General features: G+C 35.3%; 2 protein-coding genes and 1 pseudogene across 2 annotated transcripts; all 3 read left to right on the top strand.

Moving 5' to 3' along the window:
• The first annotated feature begins 6,914 nt into the window (after window positions 1–6,914).
• LOC148192539 (uncharacterized) lies at window positions 6,915–10,585 on the top strand (annotated as a pseudogene).
• A 2,572-nt stretch (window positions 10,586–13,157) lies between these two features.
• On the top strand, window positions 13,158–13,598 carry LOC148192538 (uncharacterized). The gene has a single exon (XM_088099742.1). The coding sequence runs from the start codon at window positions 13,158–13,160 to the stop codon at window positions 13,596–13,598; it is 441 nt and encodes a 146-aa protein (XP_087955868.1).
• A 73-nt stretch (window positions 13,599–13,671) lies between these two features.
• Window positions 13,672–14,948, top strand: LOC148192537 (uncharacterized; the record flags this gene model as incomplete). The annotated part of the gene is made up of 5 exons (XM_088099224.1): window positions 13,672–13,794; window positions 13,890–14,172; window positions 14,259–14,359; window positions 14,445–14,711; window positions 14,784–14,948. Coding segments are annotated over 5 exons (939 nt in total), but the record flags the coding sequence as incomplete, so codon positions are not given.
• Window positions 14,949–17,048: the final 2,100 nt, after the last annotated feature.

Raw genomic sequence — 17,048 nt, 5'->3', positions numbered from 1 at the left:
AACACTCCCCCCTTCTAGTGTTTTTCACATACTTCTTAAGATCCCAACAAGCAACTTATTCTTATTGATAAGCAACTCGGGATCCTTCAAAAAGGAACGAAAGACCATAATCTTATTGAATCCTTTAAGGCCCCGAGAGAGCATTACACCATCCTTATGTAGTTCTACCTTAGCCACAGATGTCCTCATACAATATAATATCTAATCCTTTTACCCTTGTGGAGTAGATCCTATCACGCACCTTCAAGTTCAAATAGAAACCTCAAACCAGATGAGGATATAATTTACCTTGCATTTCCAAAAACGACATAATTCCTTGATGGAAGATTTGAGGTGGAAATAGAAAATCATAGATATGGAACCACTACTAGAAAAATGGTATTTATATACGGAATTTTATATACGGATTTTTATCCGTATATAATGTGAATTTTACATACGGAATTTTTATACGGATGTGAATAATGGCAATACATACGGATTTTCCGTATGTAATTGGGGGAAAATTTTATATAAGGATTATCCCTCTGTAATATCGGTATGTAATTAAAAAAATTAGCACGTGCACTGTTCTTAGAGTCTTCTCAGTCTCGATTCTTTCTTACTTTCGATGCTTCTCACTCTCCAACCCTAACCTTTTTCCCCTTACTCTTCTCATTATGCATCCCTAACATTCTCCCTGCACTGTCTTCTTCCCTCCACTCATTCTCCGTGTCCGATTGCAACTCTGTTAGTCTTGAGCTCACAATCCTTCTCGAACGTAGTTGGCATTCGTTCTCCGAAATCGCTTTCACTGAAACGGTAACTTGACATTCGTTCTCCGAACCGTAGTGTGGCATTGCAGGCATCGTTTTCCCTCAGTCGAACCGTAGTTGTCGTCATCCTCGAATCCCGGTGAGTAGTTGAAGCTTTGAGGTTAATTTTTTTCCTTTTGCTCTAGTTGTTGTCACATTGACCTATTTTTGGTTGTCGTTGTTTGGAGGTTTGAAATTGTGATTAAGGAAACGTAGGTTGGTTTCGTCGATGTGGAAGATATAAGCTAGAGCTGGCATTCTCTTCTACACCTTGTAAGTTTCAATTGTTTAGATTTAGGTTTGTGTTAAACCTTGAGTGTTATTGAAAATGGGTGTTCAGGGAGGGGACGGGATATGGGATGTTGATGGAGATGAGTTTTTGTGTTGAGGAGGTCGAAAAATGCATGAAAGTGTGTATTCCATTTATGTGTTTACCTCTGCATCCTGAAATAAGTGGTTATTAAAAGATTTGATAACTGTGACATTGTTTTGAAGTTATTTTGTGTTTAGATATTTGATTTGAAGGGAAAGAGTGAAACAACATTTCGGTGTTTTCATCCTTTAACGTGCAAATGTTTGAAAACAAGTAGCTTCTTTTGTTATAAGTAATAGGACAAGTGATGAAAATGTAAAATAATTTTCTTTACTAAGCAAACCCTTAATTACTTAAGCATTATTCTTGTTATCATACAACTCTTGTGCAAGTGTGAGGATAATAATGTTGTAGCCGTTGTAATCTTGTTTCATGATTTGAAGCTAGAAGATTATTATTTTATCTGGTTGCATGATATTCTTGCAGATGCAGAATTTGTGTTTGGAATGCATTTGACAAAAGCTTAGTATACTCATTGACTGGGCATATTGAATCTGTAAGTGTTTAAGGTTGGTTTTGGTTTGTCTTGTTACTTTGGTTTGATATGATTTTCTTCTTTTGTAAATATAATATATGATGTCAGATTCTGGCTTTTTATGTGATATGTAACTGAAGCATCTTATCTGATGGCAAGTGTTGTGTTTAAGATTTTTTTTAAGAAGTTGGTCAGGATTCTATAGAAGCTATGAAACTGAAAAACAATGTGTTAAAGAGAAAATCTATAGAAGCCAGCTAACCAATTTATTCTTTGAGACTTGTGACATAGTTAGCTTATTAGAGCAAACTAAATCTATAACATCTTTGTCTGAATGATAGGGTTCTGAATGGTATCCTTATATCAGCCATCTTCCACAGCAAGGGGAGCAACACAATACAGTAAGTTTTATGAAAAAAAGTCTCTTCTAATTTATGGTATTTCTGTAGAATCTATTTCTCTTTTCTGGAATTAAAGGCCACTTTGCTCATGTACCAATTTTAGGGTTTGAAATAGTTCTTACTATTAGTTTGTTTCCGCAATTATTCTTTTGAAATAGTTAATACCTACTTTGTATACAGTTTTTAGATTTGGAGAATAGTCATAAAGGCCTTTACTTACTGTGGGTTGATTTTTGAGCCTTTTTGTTTTGACCAGGTATTTTGGAATGAAAGTGAGTTGGAGTTGATTCATCCAAGTTCAGTTTATCAAGAAACTATTGACCATAAATCTCAAATTGAAAAGGATTTTTTGACAATCAAGCGTGTTAGTACTTTTTATCATTATCTACTTTTAAATGTTTAAGTTGTGACTCAATCTATTATTGTTAGAAATTTTAGGCTATTGTGTTTGCAACACTAGGTTTCTGCCATTTGTTGGAAATAAAACATATTTTTACCTAGGTTAGTATGTCATTTCATTTTTAATTTTAAGTATGCAGTTGACTCCATTTTTTATTTTTTATTTATTATTATTATCATCTATCTTGGGATAAAGCAAAACATATTTTGCTTTGGAGAAAATGTTATAGGACAAGAAACCTTGTTACAAAATAGAGGGGAATTAAAATCCCAAAAACTATACAGAAGAACATTAGCTTCTTTTGGTTTATGAGAAGTCATGAGATAATGAAGTGAGTACTTTTATCAATAGAAACTCAAAAGCTTTTATCTGTCAGATTAAATAACTTTATTGTTTTCTTTTACAATGCAATAGGTGTTCGGGTCAAAGTATTATTCTCATATGAGTGGCTAAATAAATTAAGTTTGCTGTTTTGGAGACTGATTATATTGAATTTGTCCTCCTAATTCAGGTTTTTGAATCTTTCGATGTGAGTTTTGAAGATTTTACCTTCAAGGACTTCATGCACGCATGCACACTAGGTAGAGCAAACACTTGCAAAGTTTGTGCTTTCATTGTGTGTTCACTTCATAGGGTACAAGGATTTTATATGATCTTTCATGTGTGGTAATACGAAGGAACTGCATGAAAATTTGACTTTGGTCAATTTGAGGGTTGTTAATTCAAGTTTGTTTTTATAGCATTAGCTATAATAAGTTTGATAATTTTGATAATTAGTTTTGAAGGTGGCTGTATGGTTTACTTTTTGTTGTTAAGATTTAACCTGTTTTGTAAAACACTCTCAACTATTGATGTTTTGCTTATTGTGTATTATTATTTCTTCTTACTCTTTCTTGACATCTCTCATTTTGTGTTTTGACTGTCTCATTCCAGATTTATCTGATTGTTCAACAATTAAAATGAGAAAACGACCCAATATTATCCTAGTTTCTGGTTTAATTTATCTTTCGTCAAACATTTGATTATACAATCTGATCAGAATAATCAACAACCTCGTTTATCAACAATCATTTGGTTATACAACCTATTACTTCCTAGGAAATATCAACAACCTCGTTTCCCTCCCACCACAGTGACTACTTATAATAGCCAGTTTATATGAAAAAAAAGAAACATTTACAAGAGGTTATAACTGTCATATTCAGTTATACCTCTTATCCCTCCTCTTATAACCAATTCCAAACCTATCACATTTTCCTTTTGTATCCTTGATAGAATAGTTGTTTTGTGTTGTATTCATCTGTAACCTAAAATGGTAAACTCTATTGTATTTTTCTTTCTTTTCTTGAGCTTTGGTTCTAAGCCAGTGGTCCTTACACACACACATATGAATATAAATCAGTAAATCAGTAGAGAGATCTAGTCTGAAGCTCTTTTTCTCATATATACTCCAAGTATTCTGATCTGGTCTGCTTTGGTCAATACTGTTTATGCTCAATTTTGTTGTTTATAAAGCTTGAGACAAGTTTCTTTTATGATTTTAAGCATGTCTCAAGTGATAGCAACTCCAATCAATCACAGAATTGAAAAATGAATGGTTGAGTTGATTAAATTCTGGATTTCAAAACTGTCACAATTTTAAATGAAGTGTTTGCACCGTGCTTGCTGTCTTTGTGTGGTTTTAGGTCACTTTAAATCTTGTAGCTGATATCCTGCAGTTAGATCTAGTGTTTAGGCATTCTTTGAGTCTTTATTTGAACCAGCCAGCTTTGAATCTACTGTTTTATTAAATCTGCAAAAGTTTTCAATGCATTTTTCGGCATTTTAAGCAACTACTGCTGTCATACGAAGCCACTGGCTGTGTCTATGTATTCTAACCAATTGAGCAAGTGTATGTTGTCAATTGAAAGTTGTGTGCAATTTTCAAATGGTCCTTGAGAAGCCTATATGCACAATTCACCTTTAAACCATCACATTTTGCTGCATTTTAAGCTACAACTGTTGTGAATTATAGAATCTGATTGTTTCAGTGCAGTTTAAACGTTTGATATAGGAGCTGAAGTGGTTGAGAATTGTGGGGAACCTCATTGGGAAGGCTTAAAGTGTTGTACAGTGAAGCAAAAGATCTATCAGAAACTGAAGCAAGGTATGTTTACTCCTGTGTTTTGCTCTGTGTTGGTTTCTTTGTTCCTTGTGTGTATGGTGTGGTTGTCTTGTGTGTGGTCTGATTTCTTAGGACTCCAGTAAGATGTGTTGTTTGTCTTGACTGTAAACTATGTTAATCATCAGGTAAAAATTTCCCCCAAATTTGTAGTAAAACAGTGAAATCAAAACTCAAGTAAGTGGTTCTAACCTTTTATTTGGATTTATTTTCCCAAATTAATGTTGGAGTTGTGATGTTTTCTTGGATTTTAGTCAATGAGTTTGTTTTCTTTAATTTATTTATTTATCTTCTATTCTATTTTCTATATTTAGCATTTATAGATATATTTATTAATTTTTTTTCTACTATTGGCTATCATGCCTTCTGCCATATTTTTATTTTGTTTTCTTGTACATTAGAATGAGTGCTGCAAGCAGCACCATTGCTTGTTTTGGAATCCTTACTTATTACTTTGGTTCTTTAGTAAACAATACCCCAAACATTCCTTTTCCAATTTATAAATGTAGAGTACAAGCCTAGTTTTTGAATAATGTGATATAGGAAACAATGACCTTAAAGTCCAATTTCCCATCTTACAAACTTCCTTTCCCTAACAAACAGTGACCTTACAAACTTCACCACTACCCTCTAATATCAAGATAATATCTTTAGATATTTACTGTCTTTCTACACTCCTCCATAAGAGGATGTTTACTGAGTGTCAGCTTGTTACAAGAAAATAATTCACTGCCCTGCAAGTTCAATGTTTAAAAACATAAAAATCAAAATTGACTGAAAACAATGGTTGGAGAAACAACTCTGGAATTTGGGACAAAGTTGAGGCCTTTGCATTTGGAATAAAGTTGGGACTTGTGAGTTTAGAAAATAGTTGGGGTCATTGCAGGAATTACTAGGACCAATGCTTTTGGCAATAGTTGGAGCTAGTGCATCTAGCAACTAGTTGGGGACAGTGAATTTAGGGAAAAACCAGGACCAATGCATTATGGAAAAAGTTGGGGCCAGGGCATTTAGGTTACCCATCAGGGTTATTGCATCTGGGGAAAATCTGGGGTCAATTCATATGAGAAACACCTGGATCAGTGTATCTAGGTAAAAGTAGAGTTCCACATAAATGTTCTTCACCTACATAGAATCTGTTGGATGATTAACAAAATTTGATCAAGGTTCTGTTCTTCTTATCTGTCTACATATGAAAATAATTGAACATATTTTCTCTGTACATAGTGACTCTTCAATAGTTTCTTCACATACTCCAACTTTTCTTATAAGGAGGAGATAAACTCACTCATCACAGCTCGGAACCTTGTAGGTGTCAGCTACAATTTCTAATAACCTAATCCATTAAGTCGAAGTTCTTTGAGCACGCACACTCCAATAAAATCAATTCTATTCCTGTGAAGGAATCACCTCTTATACTGAGTTCTTCTTGCTCTGGCCTCCTTTTTACAAGCATAATTTATGCTTGTTTTCCTCTTAGCATTTCCTAATTTGACAGTTTATTTTTTAATAACAAAATATCCATGGTGTGGCATTTTTTGGCTTTGTCTGGTAATGACATATGGTCACATGATTCTGCCAGTCTTGTTCCATTTCAAATATTGAAATTTTTTTTCAGCTCTTCCTAATCCTCCTCCTCATTTTGTTGAGGCTCAATCAAAGTATGCCCCTTCTCAACTCCAACTCCAAAACTTCCATCTTCTCTTCTTGCCTTGCTAGGTGATTTGTAACATGTCCATCTCCTCACTCCACTAACACTATTATTCTTTCATGATCTTTTTCCACACCATTGACACCAAAGTTCTCCTTTCTTCATTATTTGTATGAACCCATGTACCCCAACTCACTCAAACCTCACTTCCACTCCTCTCATACTTAAAACTCGTTCTTTTCTCTTCAAACAGTGGAAGAGAATACTCAATACTCTCTTACCCGCACTCTTGGTCAAAGAGTATAGATAAGTGCCCCAACAATGTATACTTAATGCAAGAGGCTAAAAACAAGATATCCACAATATACATGGTTTTAAAGTGTATCCATGACACTTTTTCATACACAAACAACATCCCAAAGTATCCAACCATGTGTACTCTTTATAACAACATCACTTTTCATAAAGCATGAACATCTATACCCCATGTAATATGCCAAACCTTGTAAACTAACATGACTAAGTACTTACCTAACATTACCTTCCAAGGAGCAGTGATGGAAATTCAATTACTTGATTGTTTAGTGTTGAACTTTCAATTAATTTAGCCTTGTATTAAGTAATGGCTAATTTGTCGTTAATTGATATGTATACAGAACATGGATCAAGTTCCACCAAATCGTTCATGGATGTACGATAGGTGTTATAGAGGAAGAGGTGTGTTGAAAGAGTCATTTGTATTGGGTGTTGAAGAGTTTATAATTAAAGCTTGTGAACAAGACCGTTATCAAAGAGATGGGGGGCTTCGATGTCCATGTTCAAAGTGCGATTGTACAAAGATTTTGAACGAAAGAGTTGTGAAGGTTCACCTGTATAAAAACGGTTTCAAGCCTAATTATTTCATTTGGGAGGATCACGGGGAAACCATGCAAGAAGCTGATTTAGATAATGATGTCACTTTCAGGGGTGTGGAGACAGAAGGTGAACCAAATGAACAAGTTATCACGATGGAAGACATGGTCCATGATGCTCTCATACAAAGACAACCCTTCCAAGCATCAAATTCTTCTAACATAGAAGAGGCTCCAAATGAAGAAACTCAAAGGTTTTATAACCTTTTGTTGGAGGCAAATACGCCTTTGTATGAAGGAGCATCAGACTCCAAATTATCAATGTGTGTGAGGCTTTTAGCTTGCAAGTCGAATTGGAATATTCCTAACCAATGCATAGATTTTTTTGCAAAAATGCTTTTGGATGTAACACCACACAAATGTGGTTTACAGAAAACTTACTACGATGCAAAAAAGATAGTGTCGAAGCTGGGATTACAGTCGCAGAGGATTGATTGTTGTGTGGATGGTTGCATGCTATTCTATGATAATGAATATGGTAAGATGGATGGTGCGTTAGTTGAATGCAAATTTTGTGGGAAGCCAAGGTATCAACAACACAAGACAGGAGCAAGTTCAAAAAAAAAAGTTCCCGTTAAATCCATGTTCTATTTGCCAATAATTCCAAGACTTCAAAGAATGTATGCCTCAAAAGAAACTGCAACAGAAATGACATGGCACCATCACAACAAGTCGTCAAATGGTGTTTTGCGTCATCCATGTGATGGAGAGGCGTGGAGGCACTTTGATAGAGTACATCGTGATTTTTCCATTGAGCCACGCAATGTTCGACTTGGTTTATGCTCCGATGGTTTTAATCCATATGTGCAGGCATCATCAATACCATATTCGTGTTGGCCAGTAATTGTCACGCCGTACAACCTGCCTCCAGAAATGTGCATGTCTAAACCCTACATGTTTTTGACTTGTCTCATTCCGGGGCCATTCAATCCAAAAGTACGCATTGATGTATACCTAGAGCCCTTGATAGATGACTTGAAAAAGTTGTGGAGTGGTGTCATAACATACGATATTTCAAGGCGACAAAACTTTATCATGAGGGCGATGCTAATGTGGACAATTAATGATTTTCCTGCTTATGGTATGCTGTCTGGATGGAGCACCCATGGTAAATTGGCTTGTCCACATTGCATGGAGCATTCAATAATGGGCGAAAAAATTCGTGGTTTGATTCCCATCGGAGGTTTTTACCAAATGACCATGCCTTTAGGAGAAATAAGAATGCTTTCAAAAAGGGGGAAGTGGACATGGAAGACGCGCCACCATATTTGACGGGAACAGAAGTTTGGAATAGAGTTAATGGTTATCCTAAAGTAACTGAAAATGGTGCACCAAGAATAGATGGATACGGTGAGTGGCATAATTGGACGAAAAAAAACATCTTTTGGGATCTACCATATTGGAAGGATAATTTGTTAAGGCATAATCTTGATTTCATGCATATTGAGAAGAATTTTTTTGACAACATTTTTAATACTATGATGAATGTCAGTGGAAAGTCAAAAGACAATGAAAAGGCCCGAATGGATTTAGGCTTGTATTGTAAACGAAAAGACTTGGAGCTCAAAACTCATACAAATGGAAAGATGTACAAGCCAAAAGCTAATTATACACTTTCAGTAGACCAATCAAAACAGGTCTGTCAGTGGTTGAAAGATCTTAGGATGCCTGACGGATATTCTTCTAACTTGTCAAGGTGTGTTGATGTGAATAGGGGAAAGGTCATTGGGATGAAAAGTCATGACTGCCATGTGTTTATGGAATGCTTACTTCCTATAGCGTTTAGTTCTTTACCGACTCATGTTCTCAATCCCATTACAGAAGTAAGTCATTTCTTTAGAGATTTATGTTGTACAACATTGAATGAGGTCGACCTTCGGAAGATGGAAGAAAACATTCCAATCATTATTTGCAAGATGGAGAGAATATTCCCCCCGTCATTCTTTGATTGTATGGAACATCTCCCTGTACATCTTCCATATGAGGCAAGACTTGGTGGACCGGTCCAATATAGGTGGATGTACCCATTTGAAAGGTGACAATATCTTATTCAACAGTTGAATTTAGATGCAACACATATTGAAACTAACATACCACTTTCTTAAATTGTAGGTTCATGGGATATGCTAAACGTTCAGTTAAGAATAAAGCTAGGGTTGAAGGATCAATAGTGGCATCATATTTGCAGAAAGAAACAACTCATTTTTGTTCACACTACTTCAAGAACTTTATGTTAACACCACAAAGCATGAGAAATGAAGTAGACACTGAAGTTGAAAGGACAACATTATCAGTGTTTGACGAAGGTGGTCGTCATTCCGGGAGGGAATCAACTCATTGGCTAAGTGACGAAGAATTGAGATCAGCTCATGTTCATCTCTTGATCAATTGCAATGAAGTTCAACCTTATCTTCAGTAAGGCTCCAAATAAATTGCATTTGTCTATGGATTTTGTTTTCATCATATTAAATTGATATTGACTGAATATTCTCATACCTATGGACAGCTCATTCTTACATACCTATCAACTTTCAGAGTCAAACAATTCGACACATATACATGCAAATTTCCCATTGTGGTTCAGGGATCAAGTACAACTTATCAAATTCTTCGACATAAATTTGTTATTCACATATTGATTCATTTTTAATTATATTGAATAGGTTCAAATATTTTTGTAGGTTCATAACGATCCTTTAAGTGTCAGAAACCAACATCTTAGAGATTTATCACTTGGTCCTTTAAGATGTGTGAAGGAATGGCATACCTACTTTGTCAATGGATATAAATTTCATACCCATGCATGGAGCCAGGGCAAGAAGACTATAAATAGTGGGGTTCATCTTAAAGGCCTTACAGAAGGGGGTGAAGATGATTTCTATGGTGTCATTAAGCACATATATGAGCTCGAGTATAATACCTCAACCATTGAAAAGAAGGTTGTATTATTTTATTGTGATTGGTTTGATCCATCAAGAATAGGGACAAGAGTGGATTCAAAGTATGGCACTGTGGATATTCGAATGGATAAAAGATATATCTTGTTTGATCCTTTTATAATTGCACATAATGTAGAACAAGTGTATTATGTACCATATCCTGCATCGCGCACCGACAAACGGGGTTGGTGTGTTGCAATAAAGACCAAACCTAGAGGTCGTATAGACTCTAATGAGGTAGATGCCATTGAGCCATACCAAGTGGAGGAAATGTCACATGTTAATGACATCATTCAAGTTGAAGAAGTTATCCGATTGCAAGATATAGAAGCCGGTCTTGAAGAAGTGGACCCCAACAATGTACCATCAATTCAACGCTATATGGATGAAGAAACAAGTGAATCGGAAGAAGAATGCAGTGAAGAGGGACAAAGTGAAGATGAGGATGAAGATTCATTTCACAGTTCTAGCAGTGAATAGAGTTACGATGTGTTGGTGTACCCATGGGTGATCATAAACCCATACTTGTAGAGGGGAGAAAGAAGAAGTGATGAATTCATTTATGTAATTTCAATTTTCGTGTTATTTTGATTAGGGGTGGGCAAAGCACACTGTACTACATTGTATTGTAAAATTTTATAGTTAACTATAAACTAGTTTAGGAAAACTGTAAAACTGTAATGTACTTAAAAACAACTCAAAGTAACTGATCTGAACTATTTTTTAGTTCAGTACAATTCAGTTAACTGTTTTATTCATGAAAATCTAATCTCTTTACTGGTTTAAACATCACATGATTTTTACAAATAAATCTTTTATATTTTAATCTTCAAGAATATAAAAGATTGGATTATTCACCTCCTGCTTCAAGAATATAAAAGACTTAACTACTCGACTAATGGGTTATGGTATCAGCATAATACTAGTGTATGATTCCCACACACCACCAGTTTCAACACTCCAATAGAAAACTGGTATCAATTTTCAACCAAATACCCATTCTCCAGAACCAATTCTAGACAATTCATTATTTTTTATCTTCTTCTTAACCCAATCAGTCTCTGCCAAAATTAGCAGCACATTAGCTTCTGCATATGATGTCTGTCCTTCAACCATACGACATCCCAGTTGGATTTCTTCGCAAAGGCTTGATTAGACTACTAATTAATCTTCAAGAATATACATCTATATAAATCTTCTAATCCACTTAAATTTTATCAAGAACAGTATATACGTATTCAAGAACATAAATACTTGGAATGAATGTAATATATAAAACAACCTTTTCAATGAAACTAACCCACAACATTATGAATAAAATAGATGTTGTAGTAATTAGCCAAAATCTGAAATTCGTCCATACCCTACTCTTGAAAGTATATATAGTTTTCACCTCAACACTGTGCTATACAGTTGGAAACCCTAACTAGCTAGCCTTGAAAAGAAGCTTCATCCATCTGCAACAGTTAAGTAATTGACTTTGCTACAAGGGAAAAAGTTGTGGGTGAAAAGCCATAACCCAAATAGAACATCTAAATTGCGACCAAATCTGCATAAGTGCCAAATGCTACATGTCTGTGCGTGGATCTTCTCCTAGTTACTAGGGTACATAGGTGGGGATGGATTCATCTTTTAGGACCTTTAATCAATTGGTTATGGCTGTTTCGTAGTGTCCGTTAGTTTTTCAATAAATGAAGATTGCGAAAATACATATTCCCTCTGCTCTCAAGTTTCCATATCAGTAAACAGGAAGAGACTGTGAAGCAGCTATAGGAATACAGCATGCTAATGTCTCACAGAATAGCACCAGACATACAAGTTGAGACTTGTCTCTTACTTTTAAAAACTTGTTTTTCATAATCTATTAATCATAAATTATGATATCCTGTATATAAAAAGGTCTTTCAACGCTTCATATATGTTTAAAACTTTTTATATATGAATAAGAGTGATCTGATTTGTTAATGAGCATGCAGAATCATATTTGAACTATTTGAATGACCCAAAGATAAACATATAACAAAAGGGATGTGGATAATGTATAATATATATGAACCAGAAAACTGCATAATGCTTGCAGATAAAGATGTATACTTGTGTTTGGCTGTGTTTGAGAAGGTCTCGTATGTTTATACATTAGTTGGAACTGAGATCCATGTGATGATTAGTAGAATGTAATTAAGCAAGTGTGATGTTATTTGTAGTTTTTCAGCAGAGAATACTCTTTATACAGATAAGTTTCTGGGACAGCAAGTTTCTGTCATTTTTTAGTCTGATCTGTTGAATCAGTGGGAAGGGAAATCTGTGAGGTATGCAAGGTGATCATTTGGGATGGAGTTTTGATTGTGTAGATTTGTTGGTTGAATAATCAGAAAAATATCAAGCTGATGTGGTACAAATGGATGAGATGATTGGACACATGGAAGAGAACCGTCTCTTTGAGATGTAAAGGCTGTTAGGGAAGAGAACCACGGTGGAAGATGTGAGTTGCAATCATAAGTAAATATCCTTTAAGCCAGGACTCGAATTTGAATATCCAAGGTTTGGAGAAGTACTGTATGGCTATTAAGATAGTGGAACTGCCGTCCTTTATTGAGAAGAGCCTGTGGGATGGATGACTAGGGCAGAAACATACTTTGGAGCAGTGCAAAATACTTTAGAAGTGCAGATCAAATTGATTATGAAGGGATTAACTATTAGTTGCTTAAATATTTTGAGAGAAACAGATGTTGTCACTTGGTGGAAATTAAGGATTCTAATTGCTATGTTTGGAGGAAGAAGGTTTGAGAACCCATATATGAGGAATTAGCAACCTTGAGATAATTAGAACCCATATATGCCACTTACCACCCCAACAGAAACCAACAAATCGCATAGCAGAAGCACCTTTCCTTTTCAAGGCTTCAATAATAGGTTTTGCAATTTCAATACATTTTCCCTGCACATTTAATAGGTAATATCATAATAACACAAAATGTTCTTTTCTTACTTTTCTTTTCCATTCAATTGTAAAAATAAATTGACCCCACAATTTTGTTTTTTGTTCAAGAATATGGCATCAGATGGTTGTGACCCTCCTATTCCACCTTCAGCAAAATCAGATAAGGAGAAGGGCAAGAAGAAATCTTATATGGTCAAGTTGTTAAACCGTTTCAATAACGTAAATGCTTCAAGTAGTCAGCCATCTACACCTACCTCTACCTCCACTGCTAGATTTGTTCCACCACCATTACAAGTTCCTGGTTTGACACCTACTCCACCATCAATTCCACCTTCGTTGGAAGTTCCTCCTTTCACACCTAGTTCACAACAATTTGCTGCTGATCAATGGAGATCACCCTCCCCCCATGTTGGTTCTAACCCAACAACTCCCACAAATATGCCATCACCATCTCTTATAGGGGATAACCCTCCACGTTCAAGTTCAGCAGCCAATGACTTTGAAGATGTTTCCAACAATCGTCCAATCATTACACCTATTGGAGGAGGGTAAGAAAACATCAATTTAATGTTCCAAGCATATACTGTATTATTCTAATATTTGACTTTTATTTTGGTATAGGTTTTATCCAACAAAAACAGCATCCAAAGCAATCACAGCCACCATCAAGCAACAGTTTGATGAGCCATGGGTGACATGGGGACAAATACCTCAGACACAAAGAGATGTTTTCTTTGAGCGTTTTAGGGTACACTTGTGTTCATTTACATTATGTACTACAGTTAATTTTAAATGTTAAGGTCCTCAATTATGTTATCCAATATTCATCTTTTTTGTCAACAGAGAAAGGTTTCATGGAGGTCTAACCATGAAGAAAAGGTGAAAAAAAATTTCCACACAAAAGCATCTCATAGATTATCTGAGATGTTTAAAAAAGCTCGAACAGAAGGAAAAAAACCTGATTGGATGGGGGATATTGTTTGGAATGGTCTTTTGGAGAAGTGGAACATGCCACTTTATAGACAAAAATGTGAAACGGCCAAAAAGAACAGGACATCTGACAAGGGTGGTTGTTTGCACACTGGGGGATCCATTAGCGTGCATGAGCATGCAATTCGTCTGGTACATATAAATTTATTTTTACATTTCTATACGGATAAACTTTAAAAATATTTGATGTTAACAACTTACATCATCTTTGCTTGCAATCACAGGAGCTTGGTCGGTCAGTGCATGTTGATGAAATATTTCAGCAGACACATATTCGAGCATCAACAGGAGAATTTGTCGATGAAAGGTCTAGGCGGACACATGTTAGTTTCTACTAACTTATTCTTTATTAGGTTATATAATTCTTAGGTCTATCTATTTAACGATAATCATGTATTCATTTAACAGGAAGAGTTTGAAGCCAGATTTTCTCAAATAAGATCTGAGACAGCATCCGTTGGGGCTTCAACATGTGCTCCCCTAGACCCTGCAGATGAGGAAAGATTGAGGAACCAATGTTGGTTGGATGTTGCTGGTGGAAGGTACAAGGGACGCGTATATGGCATTGGAAATGTCAGTGCTCAAGATGACTGTGTCGATAGTTACATACAACAGACACAGGCATCTTCTTCTCAGCAACCGATTGCAGAGGACATTCTTAACCTCCACACACGAGTATCAACCCATGATGACCAACTTCGATAGATGAACTCTCAATTGCAAGGCTTTATTGGTGTCATGATGCAGTATCTTCCACCTCCTGCAGCCGCAATTGCACAACAATTTCTTCAATCCCAGAATCAGCCACAAGCTAATGTTCAACCACAACAACCACAACAACCACAACAACCACAACAACCACAGCAACCAACAGATCAACCACAAGATGATACTGTTTATGGAGATTACTAGTTATGTTTTTAGAAGTAGGACATGTATGACTCACACTTATTCCCTCAATGACTTTAAACATGTTATTTGAACTTATTATGATTAACAATTATGTAAACTTTCTTATTATGATTAATGTGAAATGCATGTTTGTATGTTTTAAAGACTTGATTTATTTATCAAATTTGTGAATGGATATAATGTCCAGGTCTTGTGAATTGTCTGTGTGGTATGGGCAGGTCTTGTAAATTGTCTCTTTTTGGATGTTGGATGACCAGGTCTGTTATTCAAGTCAAGCTGTATGTAACTTATATACGGATATTCCGTATATAACTTATATACGGAATATCCGTATATAAATTATATACGGAATATCCGTATATAAGTTATATACGGAATATCCGTATATAATTTATATACGGATATTCCGTATATAATTTATATACGGATATTCCGTATATAAGTTATATACGGATATTCCGTATATAAGTTACATACGGATAATCCGTATATAATTTATATACGGATAATCCGTATATAACTTACATACGGATAATCCGTATGTAATCTTATCTACGCCCTTTTTATATACGGATTTTTGACCGTATATAATTCGTATATAACACCACTTTTTATACGGATTTTGGATGTTATATACGGATTTCGGCCGTATATAAATGCGATTTTTCTTGTAGTGAACCAATAGAGATCCACATATTTAGGAGAAATCAACTTCCTCTTCTTCCATAGCAGCAGGTTGTGAACCACTTCAGGTCTTGAGCTTTCTCCTTGTAGAATCAGCCATAGCAGTAGTGTAGCATCAAGGAAAAAGATAGAGTGATGGAGCGCAAATATTCACACAAATGATAATCGATTATGGCTTCTTATAATCTATTATCATTTCAAAAAACTGAAGCCCGAAACTTATGATAATCGATTATGGCTTCTTATAATCGATTATTCGAAAACTAATGACATTTTCTAATGGGAAGGATAATCGATTATTAGTAAAGGATAATCGATTAGTTCACGAGGATTTTCAAAAAACATGAAAATGCATTAAATAAGACCTCTAAAAGATTTCTAAGTTCCCAAATCCCTTCTAAGCTCATAAAATCTATCCTTGGGCAATGCCTTAGTGAAAATGTCTACTAATTGGTGCTTGGTATCTACATGTTCTACCTCACAGCTCCTTTTTGGATATGGTTTGTACGAAAGTGGGGCCTAATCTATATATGTTTGGTTCTAGATATCATAAAGGGATTCTTAGTAAAATTGATGGCATTGGTATTGTCACACTTATGTGAAATATGGTCTAGGTATATATCAAAATCATCCATAAAATTTGTGCACAATAATTACCTACAACAATATACTCAGCCTCAGTAGTGGAAAAGGTTTCACAAGCTTGTTTCTTAGAATCCTTGGAAACTAAGGAACTACCTAAGAGGTGACATGTACTATTTGTGCTATTTCTATCTATCTTACATCCTCCATAATTTGCATGAGAAACCCTACAAGACTAGGTTAAGCTTCTGAAGGATACCACAAACCAAAGGACATATTTCCCTTAAGGTATTTAAGGATACGCTTAACTGCGGTGAGATGAGATTCCCTAAAACTAGACTAGTATCTAACACATACATAAACACTTTGCAAAATATCTGGCATACTAGTAGTAATATATAATATAGACCCTATCATGTCTTTATATAGAGTTTGGTTCATACCTGATTCATCCTTGTCTAGATAACATGATGTCCATTGGAGTGGATGCCTCCTTAGCTTTGTCCATTTCAAACTTCTTCGGGATTTCTTTACAATATTTAGTTTGAGAAAGAAACGTACCTTCTTTCGTTTGCTTGATTTGTAAATCAAGGATGAATGTCAACTCTCCCATCATTGACATCTCAAATTCACCTTGCATAGTCTTAGCACAATCCTCACAAAGAGATTTATTAGTTGATCCAAAAATAATATCCATCAACATGTACCTGGGTAAGCAGAATATGTTTTCCTACTCTTTTAATAAATAAAATGGAATTAACTTTACCTCAATTAAATATATTTTCTATTAGAAAATTGCTAAGTCTTTCATACTAAGATCTAGGTGCTTGTTTT

Source organism: Vigna umbellata, chromosome 9 (assembly GCF_029865625.1).
Source record: "Vigna umbellata cultivar VRB3 chromosome 9, Vumbellata_1.0, whole genome shotgun sequence".
NCBI lineage: Eukaryota > Viridiplantae > Streptophyta > Magnoliopsida > Fabales > Fabaceae > Vigna > Vigna umbellata.
Note: the sequence above shows the minus strand (reverse complement) of the source record. Positions and strands in the feature narration are given on the sequence as shown.